At 30.5% G+C, this 22327-nt stretch overlaps 1 protein-coding gene across 6 annotated transcripts in view; it reads right to left on the bottom strand.

The window, feature by feature from the left end:
* pyd (zonula occludens-like protein polychaetoid) overlaps positions 1-22327 on the bottom strand; it is a 157359-nt gene that overhangs the window by 98145 nt on the left and 36887 nt on the right. For all 6 annotated transcript variants that reach the window (XM_088278133.1, XM_088278134.1, XM_088278135.1 and 3 more), the window contains exon 2: positions 17962-18019. In XM_088278133.1, coding sequence (XP_088134259.1) covers positions 17962-18019 — 58 coding nt within the window. The remainder of the gene's footprint in view (positions 1-17961; positions 18020-22327) is intronic.

Raw genomic sequence — 22327 nt, 5'->3', positions numbered from 1 at the left:
TTTGACTCATTTGTTTCCCCAATTCATTCACAGTAAAGCGCCCTTGAGGTAGTATTTTACGAAAATGGGTCTATACTATATAAATTATCCAAAATTTATTATTATTTTCTAATTATTATTACTATTATCACATGCGATTTTTGGTCGAAACATTTTGTGTAGTTTTAAGTGTGTAAATGGTGCTATGGTGGTGAAGGGTGGTATTGTTTGCATGCTGTAGTAGTGATTGTCCTGACGAAGAGACGGGTACGTCTCGAAACCGGTAGACATAAAAATCTCGGTGAGTGGTTCTATACTTTTATTATAAACATTTTTCAAAAATTAAAAAGAAAAAATGAGTAACCACAAAGTAAATGCTTTAAATATTATATTGAGAATATTATTATTATTACTATTAGTACCGCGTTATCGGAGGAAACTTTATAGGGTGTTAATAAAAAAATTGTATTTGTACATTTTAATCAACGGAAATGACTGAGATGAGTCATTTAAAATTAAAATACAATTTAAAAACGTTAACCCGCTACAACTCTCCCTCCGATAACGCGGTTCCTATGTCAACGTTATAGGGGGGTTTATTGTATTACATTCGCTGGTAATTGATAATCGGAGAGTGAATATTATCCTCGCGTTGAGTAATTAGAGTTAAAAAGTTATTCCAAATCTTTGTTCACATATCTGGGTTTGGAGTTATTTATATTGACATCTCAACAAAGACGAAGAAGACTATGGAAGTATTGGTATTTAGAGGGCTTTCAATGAGTCATAGGCTGCTTTAAGTGACCGCTTTATACATTTATAACATTCACCGTGATTATGACAAACACACTACTCAAATTACCTAACTTAATCTAATCTGACCTAACCAGTCAACAGCGTATTTTACGGGGTTTTTTGACGGACGTAAATAATATATAATAAAAAAATAAAACTAAATTAAACTTTAATTTTACCTGCATTCCTGAAACAGTATTGCTAATGTACAAAGTTTTCAAACAAAAAACTAACGGCAGCCAATTACCATGAAATTTACCGAATACCAAAAAACAAAGTTTACTAAAAAAACATTGATACCGTATAAATAACGAAGATTTTTAAATACATAAAATATAAACACATTTTTTCTAAATAAAGGTCAAATACATATACAATAAAAGAGTTAAAATTCACGAAAGGGTATTATCAAATTTCCAAGCGGTCTCAATATTTATATACATTAATGCAAATGAAAACACACCTTTGAAATAATATGATCTCATTATAGGATCAGTTCATTCCAGAGACGGATTTACCAAATAATAAAAAATCGAAGCTTATTTTAAAATAGCTTTGTTTGTGGTGATATAAATTAAATTCATGGTGACGTTTTTATCACTGTTTAGTTTTTTTTTTGGTTAATTCATGATTATATGCGTTTTCTATATGTTTTGGTTTTGAGATTCTTTTTATTATTCTAGTTTTTAAATGCAAGGTTACAATTTTTCATTTATATAAATTCAAGCCGTTTGAAGCAATTTTTATTTTTATTTTTTTTTACTTGGATTGTCATTCTCATAAATGAGTTACCCAAAATAAGTACTTGTAGGTACTATTCCAATTATAAAATTCCACATCCGTAAATTTGTGAAAAAACCTGGAAATGGGACATGACAAAACAAATATAATTAATTTTTACTATAATATTTATTAATATTACCCTAGACGGGTATCTGAAGCGTAGGGTTGATCACCTTTCATGTATTTAACGGTCAAGATAACACTACTTCCATACGTTGCAGTGACCTGTATCATTGGGTGCGAATTTGAATAATTGGTGTAAGCAACACAAATTCGCGCCTTATTTTCACTTTTGGCTTATAAAAATTTAAAATTTTTTTTTTTTCATAGATATAATTAAAATGTGACTTTATTCTACTATAAATATTTTACTATAACTTAATAATAATGTCTACCGGTTTCAAAGCTAACCGCTTCTTTTTCAAGACATAACAAAATTCAAAAAAATTTGGCCGCTAGGCAGATAGATCTCAAGTGGCTTTTTTTTCTATTTATAAATATTTAATATAATATTAATTCTTCTTCTTCTTCTAACCCTTATCCGCACCCCAATGATGCATAGGGCACTGCATCGTATAGAAGCAGTGTTATCTTGATTGTTAAATACACGAAGGAAAGGTGATCAGCCTTCTGCTTCAGTTACCAGTCCAGGGTCATATTAAATTAATATTAGACTGAAGAATCACTAACATTTATTTTGACCCTCTTGGGGATCGAACCCGGGACCTCCAGCTTGGTAGCCTAGCGCGTTAACCACTACACTATGGAGGCAGACTTATTAATAGTTATTTTAAATTATAGTTATATTTTAATTATAAAATTTTAGTTATATTTTAATTATAAAATGGAAAATCACAATGTTATTGATTCAAATATAAATTAAATTATCAAAGATTTCCAAAAAATATACACAAAAATATTTTTTTTATTAGTAAATAAATCTTTCTTAAAATTAAGTTTTAAAAATCTGGATCCACTCCTGATCTTGTAGCTATGGAGAAATTATAATACAATCCTATCAGAAAGAAATAATAAATTAAAAGAAAGCGTGAATGTACAAAACAGACACAATGAGGCAACCTATTAAGGAAATGAACGACAGCAAATATCACATTTACTTTTCTAATGGCTTCAGATTTTAAAGAATGGCTCTCCCACTTCTGAGACTACTCTCCATTACGTCTGAGACTACTCTCCATTACTGTGAGCTCTTGGCTAGGAGCCAGCTGATAGTTTTAATCCCCTGAGAACGGGTGCTGATTTAATAGTTTTGTCTTAAGACGCGAGGGACTCAACCACCAATTCGAGAAATCTTTATTTCTATTAATTGACATGGTGTTTATTTTGTATACGACTTCATATTACATAGAGAAATAAGTAAACAAATGTCAAAGACAGACGTCGATTAATCGTAATTTGTTTATTGAGTGTGTGATAATGAAAATGATATTTTGATTCGTTTTTTTTTTTAAATATACAATAGATTAGAATACGCTCGTATTCGAATGCAAGGTTGTATCTAAATTTTAAAGCCAGCGATTTTTTTTATCGTATAAATAAGTATTAAGTGTACAACTATTTTTTTGTCAAATAATTAGAAATTAAATAATTAGATTTCAGTTTTATACTGAACTATATTTTTGGTGGAACTGCATTTGATATAATAAAATAATAATAACTATTTATTCCAGCTTGACTAAGTAGTGGTGCAATACTTAGTCAGCCATATATGTTTTACAACATTTTTTATACAATGAAATCAAAATTGCAATAATAAAGAAATAAAAAATAAAGAAAAGAAAAACAATAAAAAATAATTTTTTTTTTTGGAGAGATGTAGTAGATGAATAATTAAGGTTTCAGATCAAATTACTTTTGATATTTATATATATATATATATATATATATATATATATATATATATATATATATATATATATATATATATATATATATATATATATATATATATATATATATTTTTACAGTACAATGTTTTAAAGGGTTGATCGACTTACATAGTACGAGAAATAACATAAAAAAGTATTCCCAATCAGTCTGCCCATGAAGCGAAAACGCTGTTGAGATTAGTTCGCGTCGACAAAAGCCGGAGATCATTCGATTTAGACACGCGGCTATGGGACCTCCCGCCGAACCGACTGCGTCGATCTGGCGTGACGAAGATTGACGAACATCTCCAGATTTGACAGTTCTGAATGTCACATTCGCACGGATTACTGAGGAATTCGGTTAGGTTTCATTACAGTTTCGTGATGATGCGATAATGGATCATTTTCAGACGGGAGGAATATCGAATTTAACATACTCAACCTATAAAGGATTGTTTTAGACTCGTTTTGTGCTTATAACAGCCGACATAATCGATATTTTCATTCATCATTTTCCTTTGGAAAATTCTCTTTCGTAAATACGTTGTTTTCGTAAGTTGGTAATGAATGACGTCACAGAAACGATGGATTTATTTTAAAATCACATGTTTCAAACACAGTATGTTTATAATACATCACAAAATTACGACCTAACTTAACTAATTTATACTTTTTCCATCGGCCCAAAGGTTACAAGCAAAACAGATAAGTCGACGTTATTATACCACACCCTATATTTATTAACAGGTATGAATTTAAATTACTGCCTACTATGACTCGATTTCTAAAATGAATGCAAATAGACAATTACTATTATTGTAGGCCTTGAGCTCATTATGGTCGTCTTTCATTGATTGCTCAGGTTAAATTTGTACGAGCTAATACCGTGTAGGCGCTGGAACAGTATCATTGACATTCTGGTCGTCGGTCCATGAAGGATCGCTGGAGCGCGATATTGAATATGTATTCAAAGATCGTTCAGACATATCCCCCTGCGTATGAGATTAGAATACCGCTGGTCCCTTTACAACTTCCTGGAATGGGCACTATTCCTTGTCCGAAGGCAGGGAGCGTTGTTTCCAGAATTCTAGGCGGCGGAACCAATCGGCTGACCAGAATTAATACTAAAAATGTCAACAGCGGCGTTCTTTACATTTTTTTATCAGACTAAATGCCGCGGGAGGTTGTGAAATCTAAATACGAAGCGATGAGCTTATCTAGAATCTGGACCGAGAATTTTCTAAGCATAGATTCGTAGAAAAGATATTAAAAAGTGGACGTTCAAGGTCGGGAATGAATTGATGGCATGATTGTGAGCAGCGCTTTGAATATGTCACAGACATCAATCTAACTGCATCTTTTAAAAATAACCATACAGATACACATCAGTATTAGCAGCATCATTTAGCTTACGTTAATGGAAAAATGTCATGAACAAAAGAAGTTTAATCGACTTAAAATTTAATAAACAAGACAAACAGATTATTCAACCTAATAATGTCCATGTGATTCTGAAATTTATCTTCGGCATATACAACACTGTTTACTATGTTGACATTATCAAACGAATGATAGGCATTATTATTCGTTTGATAATGCCCTAACAAGGCGAAACAATTGTCAGAATATAATTTTTTATGTGTTTTTGTTAATAAAATACAACTTAGTAGACTCAAAAAATCTGTGTTTGATTTAAAATTAATACACAAATTCATAGCCTTTTCCTAAATGAGAGTGGTTTTACTCCTTATGTTCAAAGTTACTATAATTACATGTAATTATTGGGTGAAAACTTTAGGCAAAAACACTCGCCACACACGGAATAAGTAGACAGTTTATATTTTTAGTAAAACGGATTTAACGATGAATTATAGCATAGTTGTGTAAATTGTAGAAATGTCTAAAAATGCGTACAAGTCCTCCAATATCAGTAAAGCAGGTTTACCATTTCCAAGTAAAATAAAGTAACGCCAATAACGTAAAGATCGTTTTATTCAAATCAATCTGATCCAAATAAATATAATTACGAAAATTCCATTAATTGATTCGGCAGTCACTTTGTGGTAAAGTCTATATATTTTTAATTTATATTTTACCACTATTCCTTAAATGTATTGTGACACGTGTTTTGATACATTCCGCATCATTTTCATACGGTGTTTGAAAATGATGCGGAATGCATCGAAACATGTGTCACAATAGATTTTAAGAAATAGTGTTATTAACTAAGTTAAACTTAAATTAAAAATAATTACATTTTATCAGGAGTAGATTTACTAAAACAAAACGATCTTTGCCTTACTGGTGTTCACAGTATTTTGCTAGGAATGGGTCGAGATATTATTATTAATTTATTTACGATAAATAAACTAAGGAACATTACTTTTTCTTATACGTATGTAAGATATTTAAAATATATACAAGTGTTACACTGTGCATGTGAATATTAATTATTCCTATTACAGTATTCAATGCAGTTTTTAAACCCGTTAGCGATCATTTCAGGGTCGACTAGCTGAGTTTGTTTACGATAGAGTGTGCAAAGTAAATATTAATAAAATGTATCTATTAGAAGTGTGCGAAGTTTCAAGAAATCACACGAAAGTTCGATGATCGCTCAGAGACTTACAATTGGGCCATGTTATGCAGAAACCATCCAACACACCAAGCTGAGATAACTGCATTTGAATGTTTTCAAAACTTTAAAATACACACTATTTACTTACATCACTATTTGAAATGGTTGAAGTTAGATTTGTTTCAATATTACCATAAAGAAGTATTGTTTACTGTCATGTAAAAAAAAATGATGATTTCGTCAGTAAAGTCACAGTTCAGTATTTTATTGGTTGGATGGTTTCAGCAAAATCACAAAAATGATGGAATGAACACATCTTGGATGTTATTTTTTGACATCTCATCAAAGATGAAGAAGAATATGGAGGTCTGGGCATTTCCGGATTTGACGATCGTCATAGCCTATGACGGTCGTCAGCCCCGTAAATGCCCATATTTCAATGACTTCCATATTCTTCTTCTTCTTTGATGAGATGTCAAAAAATAATATGAAAATAACTCCTTTAATTGGAGATAATCCAGATTTTGTGAACAAGTATTTGGACACACTCAAAATGTTGTAAACATCTTGGATGGTTTCAGCGAATTTTTTTTATTATTATTCTAGTTCGAAGTCGAACACATTCAAACCACATGGATTTTTTTCTGCAATATTTTCATGTGTGTAAATAATTTTAACGTGAAAAATGCTAAAAGCTGTCAATTCAAATGGAAATTTCTCACTTATTTGTTTCATAGATTTATTGGTTGTGGGTTAGACAAAAGTTCTCCAAAAAAAATTGTTGATCTTTTGGTTTAGGTGTCTTCGGCAAATTAAAAATTTACCAATATAATTAAAATGTAACTTTGTTTTAAAATCACTATAAATATTTTAATAATAATTAATTTAATTTTAAAATAATAATAATAATAATAATTATAATGTCTACCGGTCTCAAAGCTAACAGCTTCTTTACCAAGACTGATTCATACTACTGAGTCAGTCTTGATAAAGAAGAGGTAAGCTTCGAAACCGGTAGACATTATAATTAAGTTGTAATAAAATATTTATGGTGTTTTTAAAACAAAGTTACATTTTAATCATAAAATGGAAAATCGCAAAGTCAGTGCTTCAAATATAAATTATAAACATTTACTGTCGATGAAGTACCTTTCATCAAAACGTTAAATTTTGCAAGTTGTAGGTTGGATGGTTTATACATAACATGGTTCAATTATGGCTAACCGAATAGGTAACTATCGTCGCGTGAGAGTTAACGAACAACTAAATTACAGTGATTGTAAGAGGATTAAAATATGTTTTTAAAAAAAAAGCTTAGAAAAGCTTACATTCATCGCTTGAATGCTGGGAATAGGATTGTGTCTCCAGACGCATGAGGCACGAATGACACGTAATACAAAAATAACTTTGATTCGTCTAGTACACATACACATACCTAGGAGGAGCGTCGCGGTCACTTCGATTTAGTATTCTGAATGACCTCTCTACTCCGTATTTATTGTAGAATCAGTAAATGACGGATATAATGGTTTATTCATCTTCCTTACAACGCACTTGCTTGCTGTCACTATGGTTCAGATGGGAAAAGACCAGACAAAAACAGGCAAGACCATTAGATTTTGTTTTCCATTTTAGAAGTTTATTTCTACAAATGGTTTAATAAATCTACTATAGGAAAATAATATCATATAAGTCTGTGTGCCCGCTACAAATTTACCTATTTATATGACAGGAAATACGAATAATTGAAATGTATTTCGAAAATAATAAGACATGAACGATGGCAGTACAAAGTAAAAATAATTACATATTTGATATCTCAACATAGATGAAGAAGAATATGGAAGTATGGGTATTTACAGGCCTTATGACCATATTCTTCTTTATCTATGTTGAGATATCAGAAATGGAAGAAAAAAACTCTTAAGTGGAGAAACCCAGTATTAGGACCCACTCAAAAGGTTGTGAAAATAAACATCAATGCAAATTTGAGATTAAAAAATATATAGAGGAGGGGGAGTAGAATATAATTTAAAGTAAAAGAAACATATGGTAGTTCGGTAGCAATGCATAGAAAATACAAACATCCTAAACGATAATAAAGAGTAGAAAAAATAGTTAGAGATGTGCTAAGATAGCAATATACATTGTCAATATAAACATTATAAAAATATTAAAGAGTAGTAGAACAAAACTCCGCTTCCGTAGTGTAATGGTCAGCACGCTTGGCTACCGTTCTGGAGGTCCCGGGTTCGATTCCCGGGGGGGTCAAATAAATATAAGTGATTTTTTCACTGTCATATTTATTCAATATTACCCTGGACTGGTACCTGACGCGGAGGGCTGATCACCTTTCCTTCATGTGTAAACGATCAAGATAACACTGCGTTTCTATGAAGCAGTGCCCTATGCACCATTGGGGTGCGGATAAGGGTTTTATTATTATTATTAGAACAAAACTAGAAAATAGTAAAGCCATAACAAAAAAATATCAGACAAAAACAAAACGAGGAAATAGGAAAACCAAAAAAAAGGGCGTCGATTCAAACACTTTCGTAATAACATTCATATTCTCAAGCATTTTTTTAAAGGATATAGATGTTAATATATGAGAAATAAATTTTACCACACACCTATTGTAATTTGTATATAGACGTTGTTCTCAAAAATTGGAATAGAAAACTGGGGTTATAGCTTAATTTTATAGATTTTGAGCCCACTTTTAGACTTTTGCGGTTTCAAATTCATTTTGATGAAACCTCATATCGCTCACTCCTTTCAAGAACGTCATAAATAAAAAATCGTCAATTTTCAGTTGTGCATGTTTTCGGAATGTCCAGAAAATGTACAATATCCCAGCAAAAGAGGCATATTTTTAACTTAATATTTACCCGCTACAGGTCAGAAAGTGTTGTTTTTGCATTTTGAAGAAAAGGTATTGTTTTGTTTTTTTTTTTTAATATACTAAATATTTTTGAAATGGGGAAAAAACCTTCAAGTTAAACCTAAAATGATCTGTTGCACAGTAAAAAGTTTAATAAGTGGCTTGATATTTATGTTTAATACATTGTTTTATATTTTTAAACTTTAAAACCGTTCTCCTGAAAAATCAAGTTTTTTGATTTATGACGTTCTTGAAAGGAGTGAGCGATATTTGAAAATGGCAAATTATATATTATCTATAATTTAATTTATATTTGAAGCACTAACTTTGTGATTTTCCATTTTATAATTAAAATGTAACTTTGTGCTAAAATCACTTTAAATTTATAGTGATTTTAAAACAAAGTTACATTTTGATTATATATATTATCTGATACTTTTTTAGATATTTCAAGAATATAGAATACGGGCAAGTCTCTATAAAGGGATATCTATAAAAAATAATAAAACAATTTCTCGGTTATAAAATCCAGAATAGAGGCGCGTTGAGGTAGTATTTTACGAAAATGGCGCTATATAAATTACCGAAAACTATTATTATTACCATATCGCTCACTCCTTTCAAGAACGTCATAAATCAAAAAACTTGATTTTTCAGGAGAACGTTTTTAAAGTTTAAAAATATAATACAATCTATTAAAAATAAATATCAAGCCACTTATTGAAGTTTTTACTGTGCAACAGATCTTTTTGGGTAAAACCTGAAGGTTTTTTCTCCATTTGAAAAATATTAAATATATTTTTAAAAATAATTAAAACATACCTTTTCTTCAAAATGCAAAAATAACACTTTCTGCCCTGTAGCGGGTAAATATTAAGTTGAAAATATGCTGCTTTTGCTGGGATATAGTACATTTTCTGGGCATTCCGAAAACATGTACAACTAAAAATTGACGATTTTTGATTTATGACCTTCTTGAAAGGAGTGAGCGATATGTACAAAGTTTTAGACAAAAGAACTAAAAAAATTGTAAATGATTAAATATCGCTGAGAATGGTACGCTTTGCAATTTGTATAAAATTTGAAGTTGAGATATTAATCTTCCGAGAGGACCGAGGAGCGATCATTATTTATTTGGAACACAAACTACCAAAGTATTCAGTTATTTGACAGCTATTCGCTCTTCATTTGTAGCAAAAATCGTTCGCCTAAAATTCAGGTCAATTGTCAATACACAATAACGATTGTAATCTTAATCCAGACTTATCGTGTGATTGCGAAAATATTTAGTAAAGAGTTTTCAAATTTTACCGGCACGAAATGATAACGATAAAAATACATACAAAATTGCATATTGGAGTCAAGGATTATAGATAAAAAAATGAACTGTGTACTTTTTAAAATAGATCGTTATGAAATAAATAGGTATCAGCTATCAGGTTACAATACTTATAACCTCAAATCAAAACAATAATAATGTAAATATATATCAATGTATGGGCACGCATTAAAACAGATTAATTAGAAATGTTCATTGAAAAATTCACTTTTATTTTAATTGAGGACATCATTTGAAACAAGAACTGGTTACAAAATAAATTATTTTTCGAAATAATAGCATAACTAACTAACTAACTAACCATCACGCCGCTTCCCCGCAGGGGTAGGCAGAGAGAATCGAACGCCACACCACTCTGTCTTTGCAAACATTCTTTGCCTCTTCTACATTCATGCATCTCCTCATACATACCCGACGATTATTACGACTCCTGACCCGGCCGCTTTCAAGTATTTGACATACCTGATTGTGCCAAGTTTTCCTCGGTCGTCCTCTGCTTCTTTTTCCAACTACATTCGCTCCATAAATTTGTTTAACCGTTCTTTCTTCACTCATACGCTCCACATGTCCAAACCATCTCAACACACCTTTCTTAATTTTATCGATAAGGCTTATCTCAGCCTTACATTCTTTCCTTATTTCATCATTCGAACATCTATCAAACATCGTTTTGCCACACATTCGTCTGAGGGATCGCATTTCGACTGCATTCAGTCTGCCAAAAACCATTATTTTCATAGTAATAATTAACGAAAAGTGTTAGTTATTTAGACATACAATAGCGAAAAATCCAAATCGTAATTTTGAGAATTTTTCGACTAAATATGTAGATATGTAGCTTCTACCGACTTCCCAATGAACCCAAATCTATGGATTATTATGTTTTTTTACATTAAAATAAAATCATTAAAACAAATGAAGAATTTCATCAATAAAAGCAACAAAATAGATGTGAGATTTGAATAAACAAACTTTCTCAATGTCACGTACTAGGTGAGATAGTATCACCATGTCTGACATCTCTATTTTTATATTGATTTTATCCGTTTTTGTGTCATCATCAATTATGTATTAAACATTAAATCTCTTCCTTAATGCCCTGTAAATGGTTTCTTGAGCCAACCATATTACATTCCCAGAAATGTATATAAAGAATCTGTAATAAATACATCAATAAAAATAATTATATTCTTACAAAGATTTGAACTCATGTGAGATATTTTTAACATTTTGGATCTAATTTTAAAAATACATCGTTCGTAAACGTAATTTTATGGTAAATGATATTGTATTTTTAAAGAATACTGCATTGCGATATCACTAAATCAATACCTACATTATTTAGACTTTGAAAAATTGTAATATATTTGGTTTACCACGACATAATTCGATAGATTATATAACGTAACTAATGAGTGATTTATAACGATATTAGCGTCTTCATAATACCAAATTCAAGTCACATAAATTACCTAGAATATTGTAGATTACGATTTGTAGGTAGATACTGTAAGGTTTTAGTTCTCATCATAAGCAGTAGTATTTCTTTAAGACTGTAAGAACTTTGAGCACGCGATCCAAGTCATAAAGTTCATAGACTTCCAAGACATGATACGACCAGCAGAGTCACAAATCCGGACATGCAGTGACTGCACTTTGTCCTCTTTGCACTTTATTAAATTAGTAATTGATAGGTTCCTTGCACTTCATTAAGTCGGTAACCATCAATGAGAAAGTCAATTTTGATTTTATGTAGAAAAAATATCCCTGAAGAATCCGACGATTTCTTGCTATCATATATTCATTATCACAATATTAAATAATTGATACGGAAACCCCTTTAAATTATTAACAGTACACGTGGAGAGAAAAGATCAATATACGAAGCATAAGATTATTTCCGAAAAAATAATTATTGGAATACAAATTAATAAAACGAGTATTTTTCTTCTTCAGCTTTCTGTCCTCTGCTGGATATAGGCTTCTTCTGTATCCTTCCTTTTTTATTTATTTTTTCAAAGGCAAAGTAGGTTTGCAATATTTGAAAAGAAGACGAAAGAAAAACAGCTAAAATACAGAAAAAATGTCTTCTTGAATTTGACTACATAACGTTGCTTTGCGTTAGGAAAGGCACTGTTCATGTTATCCGCACACATTGTAAAATATATATATAGGCATTTATAGCTTTTGATTACATAGTATGATTCCTCCTTTGTGGGGGAATTTAAAAGTTACATATTATTACCCAATAATTGAAATTTGAAATATTTATCTATCAACACGTGAACATTATAAATATAATAATACGTTTAAAAATATGTTTCTCTGACTTAACGATAAAATAATACAGATCAACAATTTTTCAATGAACATCTTATTTGATTCTTAATGTCTGTATTTATTTTCATAATAATGGATAATACAATTTATCATTCTTCAGTTTGATACTCGGTAAAAAAAAATTAATTGAATTTAATCGAAAACAGGCCTAAAAGGAAATGCTTATTTGATCAATTGATTTGAACCAGATATAAACCTGTTTGGCTCGCGTAAAAACAATCTCGGTAGAATAGAAAATACATTTTACCCGGTAATTACACTAAATATGAAATTTCAATACTGGTATTATTACCCACTATAAAATAATTACACTTAGAATACTAGGAAGAATGACGAAATGTTAAAATAATATGGTACTGATACTTATCAGTAAATCTGACGGTAAAGCTCGTGTACTTTGTTATAATGCCAATAATTAAGGCTCCATTTACATTTAGGAAAGTAATTTTTAATTTATGTATTAATTGTTTAATCAAACACAGATTGTATTTTATTGTTAAAAAATAACTGAAAAAATCTGTTTGATTTAACAATTAATATATAAATTAAAATGGGGTTCTACAAATTGAACGCCAAATCAATAAATAAGTAATTTTTAATACCTATTTAATAGTATATTTAAGGGTGTCGATGCCGTAATTGGAATTATCCAGTTAACTAATCACTGATGATATTCACACAAAAAAAAACTCTGTACAAATGTTTACTGTTTTAATTTTTTCCTCGAAGGACTCGCATACATTATACCAGTGTATAACTTTCACAGCCTTTGAGTAACTCCGAGTACCCCCGCTATTTTATTTTTTTCCTGGTATACCTCCTCCATTTCTTTTCCCATATAGGTAGCAGTTATGTCCTAAGCTCCTTTACTTACGTCATCTGTATTCCATCAAATACATTCCACTTATTTTTCCAAGAATCTGTAGTGAAAAACTAATGATCTACGGTTCATATTTGTTAATTAACGCTCAAGCTAACACCGCACCGATCCGGTGCAGTGCCATATGCACTTTCAAGTGCCGATAGGAGTTAAAGATTTTTTAATGTACAGCAATGTTTTTATCATACTTAAAGACCTTTTTTTTCACTGCATAATTATAATTATGCCTTCAACGCCTTTTCTGATTGATTAAATAGCACTTTTTTTACTTTATATACATATTTGACAAGAGATCACAACACCTAAAAGACTTTCTGATTTTTTAGTAATTACATTTTTATGTTTATTGAACTATAATAAAAATAAGGTTTTTATTTGTGTTATTAATTGATTCGGTAATCACTTTTTGGTAATATGTATACATTTTTTATTTAACTTTTCCTTGGTAAATACAACTACGTATTTCTTGAAATCTATTGTGACACGTGTTTCGATGCATTCTGCATCATTATCAAACACCGATACGGCGTTTGAATTATCAAGTAAAATGAAAATAAAAAATCTTTTGACTTACTTTTATACAGAAAAAATAAGGTGACGTACATATTTTGCATTTTTAAAATTGCATAAAGGTATGTCAATCAGTATAACGCTTCACTTGTTTGTCCGAGGTAATATACTGAATACTAAGCTATAACATAAAGAAGGTACTTCGTAAGTATTCTCATGCCGCCAGAACTCTATCTAAAACCTTACTTGAAAATCATTGTATTACGAAATATATATACTTATGCAAAAACGTGTTTAAAAAAGAAGCATTGCCTTCCAACCAGAATGCTTCAATAATTAACTCTAAAAATAATGACAGAGAATAAAAGTAAGAAGTATCAATATTATACGAATTAAAGAGTCGAATAGAGTTGTGGTAAAGTTGTGAATTTCAAATCAGACGTCCAAAGTTCAATCTCCCACTCAACCAACTGCTGATTCTAATTTTATAATAAAAATCTAAAATGCTTCAAATAAATATTGGGTAAACAATTTTAAAGGTTGTTGTATTTTCATTCAAGTATTTTCATTTGGAATTGAATCTAATAAATTATTATCATAATGATTTTCCTCAAAGAAAACATCAATTTAAAATAGAACGAACACTTTACCGCACGTCACTAAAACACCGATTATTTTATTTTGGTTCTTTATCATCAATCGTTAGTAATTAGCAGTCACGGATTGATTAAAATTGTTTACGTTGTTTTTAACGAATTAACTGATTTTTTACCGCGATAACAAAGTAGGCGTCGCGTAACATCCGCCTAAAAATGCTTCAGGCGGGAAAACCTGACGACGGCCGGCGTCGTACTGAAAAACCGTCGCGACGCGCTGAAAGCGAAGTGCGTCTGAAAACTGTCACAGCTGAGTTTACATTCAAATATTATTAGAATCGTGTTTGGAAAATGGCGTAGCAAATTACTAACGGAACGTGTGTAAATATAGAGCAAATTTTATTCAACGAAAAATAAATTGAGGTATTAGACCAGTCAATAACCGAGATTCAAAAAAATAATTTTAATAGTATTTTGTATTTTCCGCCTCAATAGTGAAGTGGTTAATAAATATCAGATTTTCGATATTTCTTGGCTGGAACCTGAATCGGAGGACTGGTTATGTTCAAATTAACAATATTTCATTTTTATGAAAGGTACAACGTGAAAACTTGAAAAAGAAATAATTTTTATAAAACATTTTATTTAAATATTTTTTCACTTGATATGCCGTCATTAGTTTTTCCTCGAATTTTCAATAAATTTTATGACTATCCAAACCGTAAAATTAAATGTGACTAAAGCTTAGCAAGTCTTCTCATTTTTTTATGTATTCCAAACGTACTTGTCAGCTAAACAAATTCAGGCCTAACGATGACTAGATATTTCAATTGTTTAATTTAAAAAAATATATAATCTTTTTCAAGCCCTCATCGCACTCGATGGTGCATAGGGCATAGGGCAGCGTTATCTTGATCGTTAACATTTCAAGGAAAGGTGATCAGCTCTCCACTTCAGGTACCAGTCCATGGTAATATCGAACCTTGGACCTCCAGAAGGGTAGCCGAACGTGCTGACCATTACTCTACGGAGCCGGACAAAAAAAGTTAATATTATGTATACATGCTTAAATTCAAATGTCGCCGTAAACAATTTTGTAAAACGGAATTTTGAGGCGGACAATTTAAAAAATATATAATATTATAAATCAGCGACATTTCGTTTCCTGAGCAAGTACCGTTTCCAATAAAAGTTAGCAGTAAGAATATTGTGATAAAATCTCCCACAAACTTTAACCGAGCCACGTCGAAAGAGTCTATACATCGTAATACAATATTTTAACCCATACCATAGTGGACAAGTTTGATTCTCAGTATTTACACTCAATTTGGCGTATATCTATGCAAATTAACGTTTTCACGCAATACGTGAATGTTGACAAGATTCATATTTATTCAAGTAAAAATAAAATGCTAATTCCGTTCGAGATGTGCTCCCGTTACACGAACGAGTTGGTGAGAAGTAAAATCAGTACGTATTCTGTATTCAGAATGCAGAAAACATTTTGGTTGAGTGAATTATGTGGGCGAGGAGTCTAACCAAAATACGGAATAACAATCATCTGGAATTCCCGAGTATCGTATACTCAGCCTCTTTTACAAAAACTTTTACAAATAAACAGAAATCCTAATATTTTTATCCCGACATTAAAACATTCCTCGAATTTCTGTCATAGTGTTCTACATAGAAGCACTGATTCGCTGCAGCATTCTTTAGATTTTAAGTTGCACGCGAGCATTATAATCAGACAGGACCAATTAACGAATAATCATTACTAAAGAAAAGTGACAACATGATAGAGAACGAGACGAATGTGTGGCAAAACGATGTAGGATAGATGTTTGAATGGTGAAATAAGGAGAGAATGCATTTATTCATTAAAATTATATTTTATTTATTTTTCGGCTTACACTTTGTGATAAGGCATGACGAAAATGTAAATGAAAAAAATAAATTTACCACTTGAGTTTTATTTATTTCAACGACTTATTTGGGAAGCAACAGATGCTTCCATTTTCGGGTCTGAATATAAACTTCTTCTGTTTATATTCAGACCCGAAGATAGAAGTAACTGTAGCTTTTGAAACTAGTCGTTAAAATAAATATTACTTAAGTGGTAAAAACACAAGTGTTTCCATTTACAATTTCGAAAATTGTATATATTTATATAAATATATATATATATATATATATATATATATATATATATATATATATATATATATATATATATATATATATATATATATATATATATATATATATATATATATATATATATATATATATATATATATATATATATATATATATATATATATATATATATATATATATATATATATATATATATATATATATATATATATATATATATATATATATATATATATATATTATATACATACATGTATGTGTGTGTCAGGTTGGGCCCTGCAGGTAGAGTGTGGACTTCCGGTCAAAGGTTTAATGTTCGATTTCCTGCTCACAATATGACTTTCAACACAGTAGAAACCTACACTTAACATCAATATTCAGAAAACTGTCTGAAATTATAAATTATGTAATAAATATATTTGAAAAAAAAAACATGTTACGCATACTAAATTAGAGATATTCTAACGGGAATTAAATTAATAAAAACCGTTCGTTATTCACAATTATTTATTGCATAGTTCATATCAAGATTGAAAATATGTTAAATTACGAATAAAAAAATGAGTCATTTATGTTTAGTAAGAATAAGAAAACTTTGCCATATAATATGCGTCGGCGTCGTAGGTGGACCGAATTTAATACAACATTATGTACAGGGTGGCGCAAAATTAATCACTGTACCGGAAGATGTTATAATTTTTGCAAATGGCGTCGTAAGTCAATCGTATTTGACATTTGTGAACTAGACAGCTGCAGTATACAATCAGATCCAGGTTGGTGCAAAACCAAACATCCAATTTCGTTTATGAATAAGTTTTTTAACGAAATAAAAAAAATATTTTAAGTGGTGGAAATCTTTATTTGGACCTTTTCATTTTTTCTGTTAATTGGAAAAGATGACACCTATCAACTGGCTGCTACCAGTGTTGATACAGCTTTTTGCCCGTTTTATCACTTTGTTTGTATACTGCAGCTGTCTAGTTCGCAAATTTCAAATATGATTGATGTACGACGCAATTTGCAAAACTTATAACATCTTCCGATAGAGTGATTAATTTTGCGCCACCCTGTATGCATTGCATATAAAATCAAAAGATTTGAAAGATGCATTTATTATCGTTGTCATATTAAACAAAAACGAAAACATTAACAGCGTTGAAATTCATATAAATTGGTTACATTAAAAAAATGCTTAAAAATAAAAACGTATATCTAATTACAATATTCATACCTGTTCAAATTGCACTCCAGAACCATGCTATCTTTGAAAGTCTCCAGCAAATTAACACCTGAAAAAGAAACATCATTAAGTGACCAAAAAGTAGATGCATGTTTGAATAAATTGTATAAAGAGCGATACATTATGCATGGTGTGAATTTACACACCAGTTACCTGGGTAATTTATGTGTATCTGTAGTAAATACGACTGATTACACGTTTCATGAATTCGGTCGGGTCAAGGATTTCGGTTAGAAAATTTCACTTTGCAAGTAATTCTGCAAAAGACGCTGTACTTGTTGGAATAACATGGTCATACATAGCGTAAAAAAGTGAGTAATCAGAAAAAATCGCCTTCAATAGTGCAAAAACCGACGCATTTCAGTCCTGATATTTAAGGCCTTACTCACAATAATAGAATTCATTAAGGGTTCGACTGCGCATAGCCGGACGTCACTTCACGCCCGATATATATATATATATATATATATATATATATATATATATATATATATATATATATATATATATATATATATATATATATATATATATATGTTTTAAGAGTTTTAAAAAAACATATAAAAAATATTTTTATATGTTTTTTTAAAACTCTTAAAACAAACAATTTTTTCACTAAAAAATCGTTATTTTAAGAAGAAGAAAAAACAATTACGTAAAATATTACCTGGGTATTAAGTAAATTAAGTTGAATTTATCGTATGTTGGGCCTTAAACATTCTGCCATGATCAAATATATAATTACTCCGACTTTGTAGTGTAGTGATAGCACATTTGGCTGTCGTGCTGGAGATGCCGCGTTCGATTAACGGGAAAGTAAAGTACATATAATTGATTTTTCATATTAATATAACCTGGACTTATATCTGAAGAAGCATGCACCTTTTCTACGTATAATTTACTATAAAATAAAACTACTTCCATACGATGAAGTGCCCTATGCCCCATGGATTGTGGATACGGCTTAAAAGAAAATATAATCATTAAATTTAAGTTTCTTTGGCTACTGGCCCAGCTCCAGGGAATTATTTTTAATTCTACATTGTGCAGAAAAAATATGACATCCAGCGAGAATGCGTTTTTTTCTAGGCGAACATTTAACGAGCTATTGTCCGCCTCCGTAGTGTAATGGTTAGCACGCTCGGCTACCGTTCTGGAGGTCCCGGGTTCGATTCCCAGGGGGGTCAAATAAATATTAGTGATTTTTTCACTGTAATATTTATTCAATATTACCCTGGACTGGTACCTGAAGCGGAGGGCTGATCACCTTTCCTTCATGTATAAACGATCAAGATAACACTGCGTTTATATGAAGCAGTGCCCTATGCACCATTGGGGTGCGGATAAGGGTTTTAAATTGATAGGAAGAGAGTCGAATTCATTTCTATCTTACTAAAATTTACTCATCTTTTTTACGATCTTGGCTGTCCTATAAACATCAAATGTCGACTTCCCCACCAAACGGAACTGCAGATAATTAATTTAGAAGGTTTTTAAGTATCGAAAGTCAGCTGTAGACTTTAAATCAGTTGTTCTTAACCAGTGCTCCGCGAAATTATGAAAACCAAAATTTAATGTTGGCTCATTTACTATGCAATAATGAGATAATAAATGATAATATGATAATATGAGATAATAAAAGGAAATTTTGGTTCATGAAAATGCTCATTCTTTACATTTTTATATTGGCAATGAATGAATCATTTTATTCATTTAACTTTACTTTGCAAGGGTGCACCCTTGCAAAGTAAAGTTGTGTGCGCTCAATTCATAACAGCGGTCAAGATATCTTTGATTCTATATCGTCATACTTGAACAATTGAAAATATCATGGGAATCATGTGTAGGAATTTGTACAGACGGTGCTCCATCAATAGTAGGTTCAGTGAAAGAATTTGTGAACCTTGGCTTAGCAATTTGAATGAAGATATGAGATAAGCTAAATATTAGACCTAATATCGCTGAAGCTGAAATTTGTAAAAGCCGATAAGCTAAGGTGTCACATTAAATCATTTTCGCTGCATAAAGTTTAACTGTAGTATTTATATTTCTTTAGATTTTTTTAAAAAATTATTTATTTTTAAACTTGTCTGATAAAATAATCAGTTTTATTTTTAATAAAAATTATCTTTGTATGTTTTTTGAATCTTAAGTTTTGGTGCACCACGAATTTTTCCTTATTAACATTTTGAGTGTGTCCAAATATTTGTTCACAAATCTGGATTATCTGCAATTATAGGAGTTATTTATCAAGTTTTTTTAAGGTTATTTATCATATTTTCTCAAGGTTAGATAATTGTTTTAATTTACAATTTCCTCTTCAATGTCCGCATCCATAGTGTAATGGTCAGCACGCTTGGCTACCGTACTGGAGGTCCCGGGTTCGATTCCTAGATTTTTTTCACAATAATATTTATTTACAACATTTGTGATTCAAGAACAATGTTTCTAAATTGTTTCATATATATATAGAACTTCCAAGAATTTGAGTAGTATGGTTGTCAATCATGAGTAGAATTGGTGAATGTAACACTTGTGTAAAGTGATCACTTAAACCTGCCCATGACGGTCGCAAGCCCCGTAAATGGCCAGACATCCATATTCTTCTTATCTATGTTGGGATGTCAAAAAATAATTTTCAATGTGATCAAAAGCGCTCCCTACAAAAAGGTTAAGAGCCACTGCTTTAAACTCTTAAATCGGTAATAAAGCCACCCATTGACGATAAGTGCCAACAGCAGACGTAATTGTTGTCAGTTTAGTGAACCTACTTTGATAAAACACCGCGAGATTGAATTAGCCACAAGTGAGGACTCAGCCATGCCCAACACTAGTGATGCTTCATTTGGGCATTAGTCGGTATAATATCATTAGTGGGTGTCAAGATAGTCATTAGTGCTAATTGAAAGAACGACTTCAAAGAGAACTCGAACAATCGAAACATATGTTACAAAATAAAATATATGCATGTAATCAAGGTTACATACATAATATGTACCTCAATTCTGTGATGTTTTTGCTACATTACATATTATTAAGGCTCAGTATTCTTTAACTCGCAACTTAAATTTCTCTAAACCTAGGTAACAATTTACGTAATTAATTTTTTTCGTACTACACCGTTTTGGCATTGAAAAAACAAGTTTTTTCCAAATAATTATATGATTTTGAAAAGAAAAGAGTTTTGAAAAGGTGAGGAGTTAAAAAACATATTTAAAAATATTTTTTCTACAAAAAAGTATCCAATATTTAAAACATTTAAAAATCGGACGTGAATTCTCGGAATGAATTCTGTGTGAGTAATTTTTTTTATTTTTTTTTTATTCATTTAATATATTTACATTTTTATTTATAATATAATACATTTGAATCATTTATACATATGGAGAACTTTTATATTTCGATTCGCTGTGCCTCTCCATAAAAGAGTCTGTGCTCTTGTGCTTGGAAAGGGACTTACACTCGTGGTTTAATGTAATATAATAAAAGATATAATAGTTTTTTTTTTAATATATTTTTTTAAAGATTTAAATGTATGGAGCTTTAATTTTTTTCTTAAGGATTTTTATATCATCTATTTTTTTTATTTCTTTAGGGAGTTTATTGAAATGTTTGAATGCCAAATATTTGAAGTTTTGCTGAAATTGCTTGGTGTTGCATTTTGGACTAGAAAAATCGTTTGAGAATCTCGCCTTAATAATAGTAATAAATTCAAGAAGCAATATTTTAGAATAAGTTCTACAACCAACGATTTTTTTATTATTATTATTCAACAATAAACATAAAACTAGTAATAATTCAGTAAAATATTGCTGTCTATTTACGAACTATGTTTTGTGACAGTAAAGTTTCGACCTTAACTGGTTGCACTACTTATTGATGGTATTATAGTGCAATAGTTGCACTATTCATTTGCCAGCCGAATGTTTTATGATGATTTGTAAACGTTAGGGTCAAAGGTTGAGACAACTAATTACTACAGTCTAATTAGTAATTTGACAAACATGAATATAAAATTTATCCTATAGCTTAGATTTTCTCTGAATGGACGTGAATAAGTGTTTCTGAATGTCTGCGTGCATTTTTCGTGCCAAATTTACAGATATGATCTGTGTCGCAGTAGCATTAAACTATATTAAAGTAAGAAAATCTGGAGATGATCGCATTTTACATGTTGAAATGTCGTCATTTGAAAGAAACTTTTTCAAAGAGAGTGAAATCATAAAATACCCGTTATGAATTGAAAAAAGTATATGAATGATCTTTCAGTATAAATTTATTCTATATTTCCGTAGACTGGTACCTGAGGAGCAGTACTGATCACCTTGCCTTTATGTAATTAACAATCAGTTGCGTG

This window comes from Brachycentrus maculatus, unplaced genomic scaffold (assembly GCF_059751285.1).
Source record: "Brachycentrus maculatus isolate JH-2025_06_01 unplaced genomic scaffold, ASM5975128v1 h1tg000055l, whole genome shotgun sequence".
In the NCBI taxonomy this organism is placed as follows: domain Eukaryota; kingdom Metazoa; phylum Arthropoda; class Insecta; order Trichoptera; family Brachycentridae; genus Brachycentrus; species Brachycentrus maculatus.
This window is presented reverse-complemented; position numbering and strand designations above follow the sequence as displayed.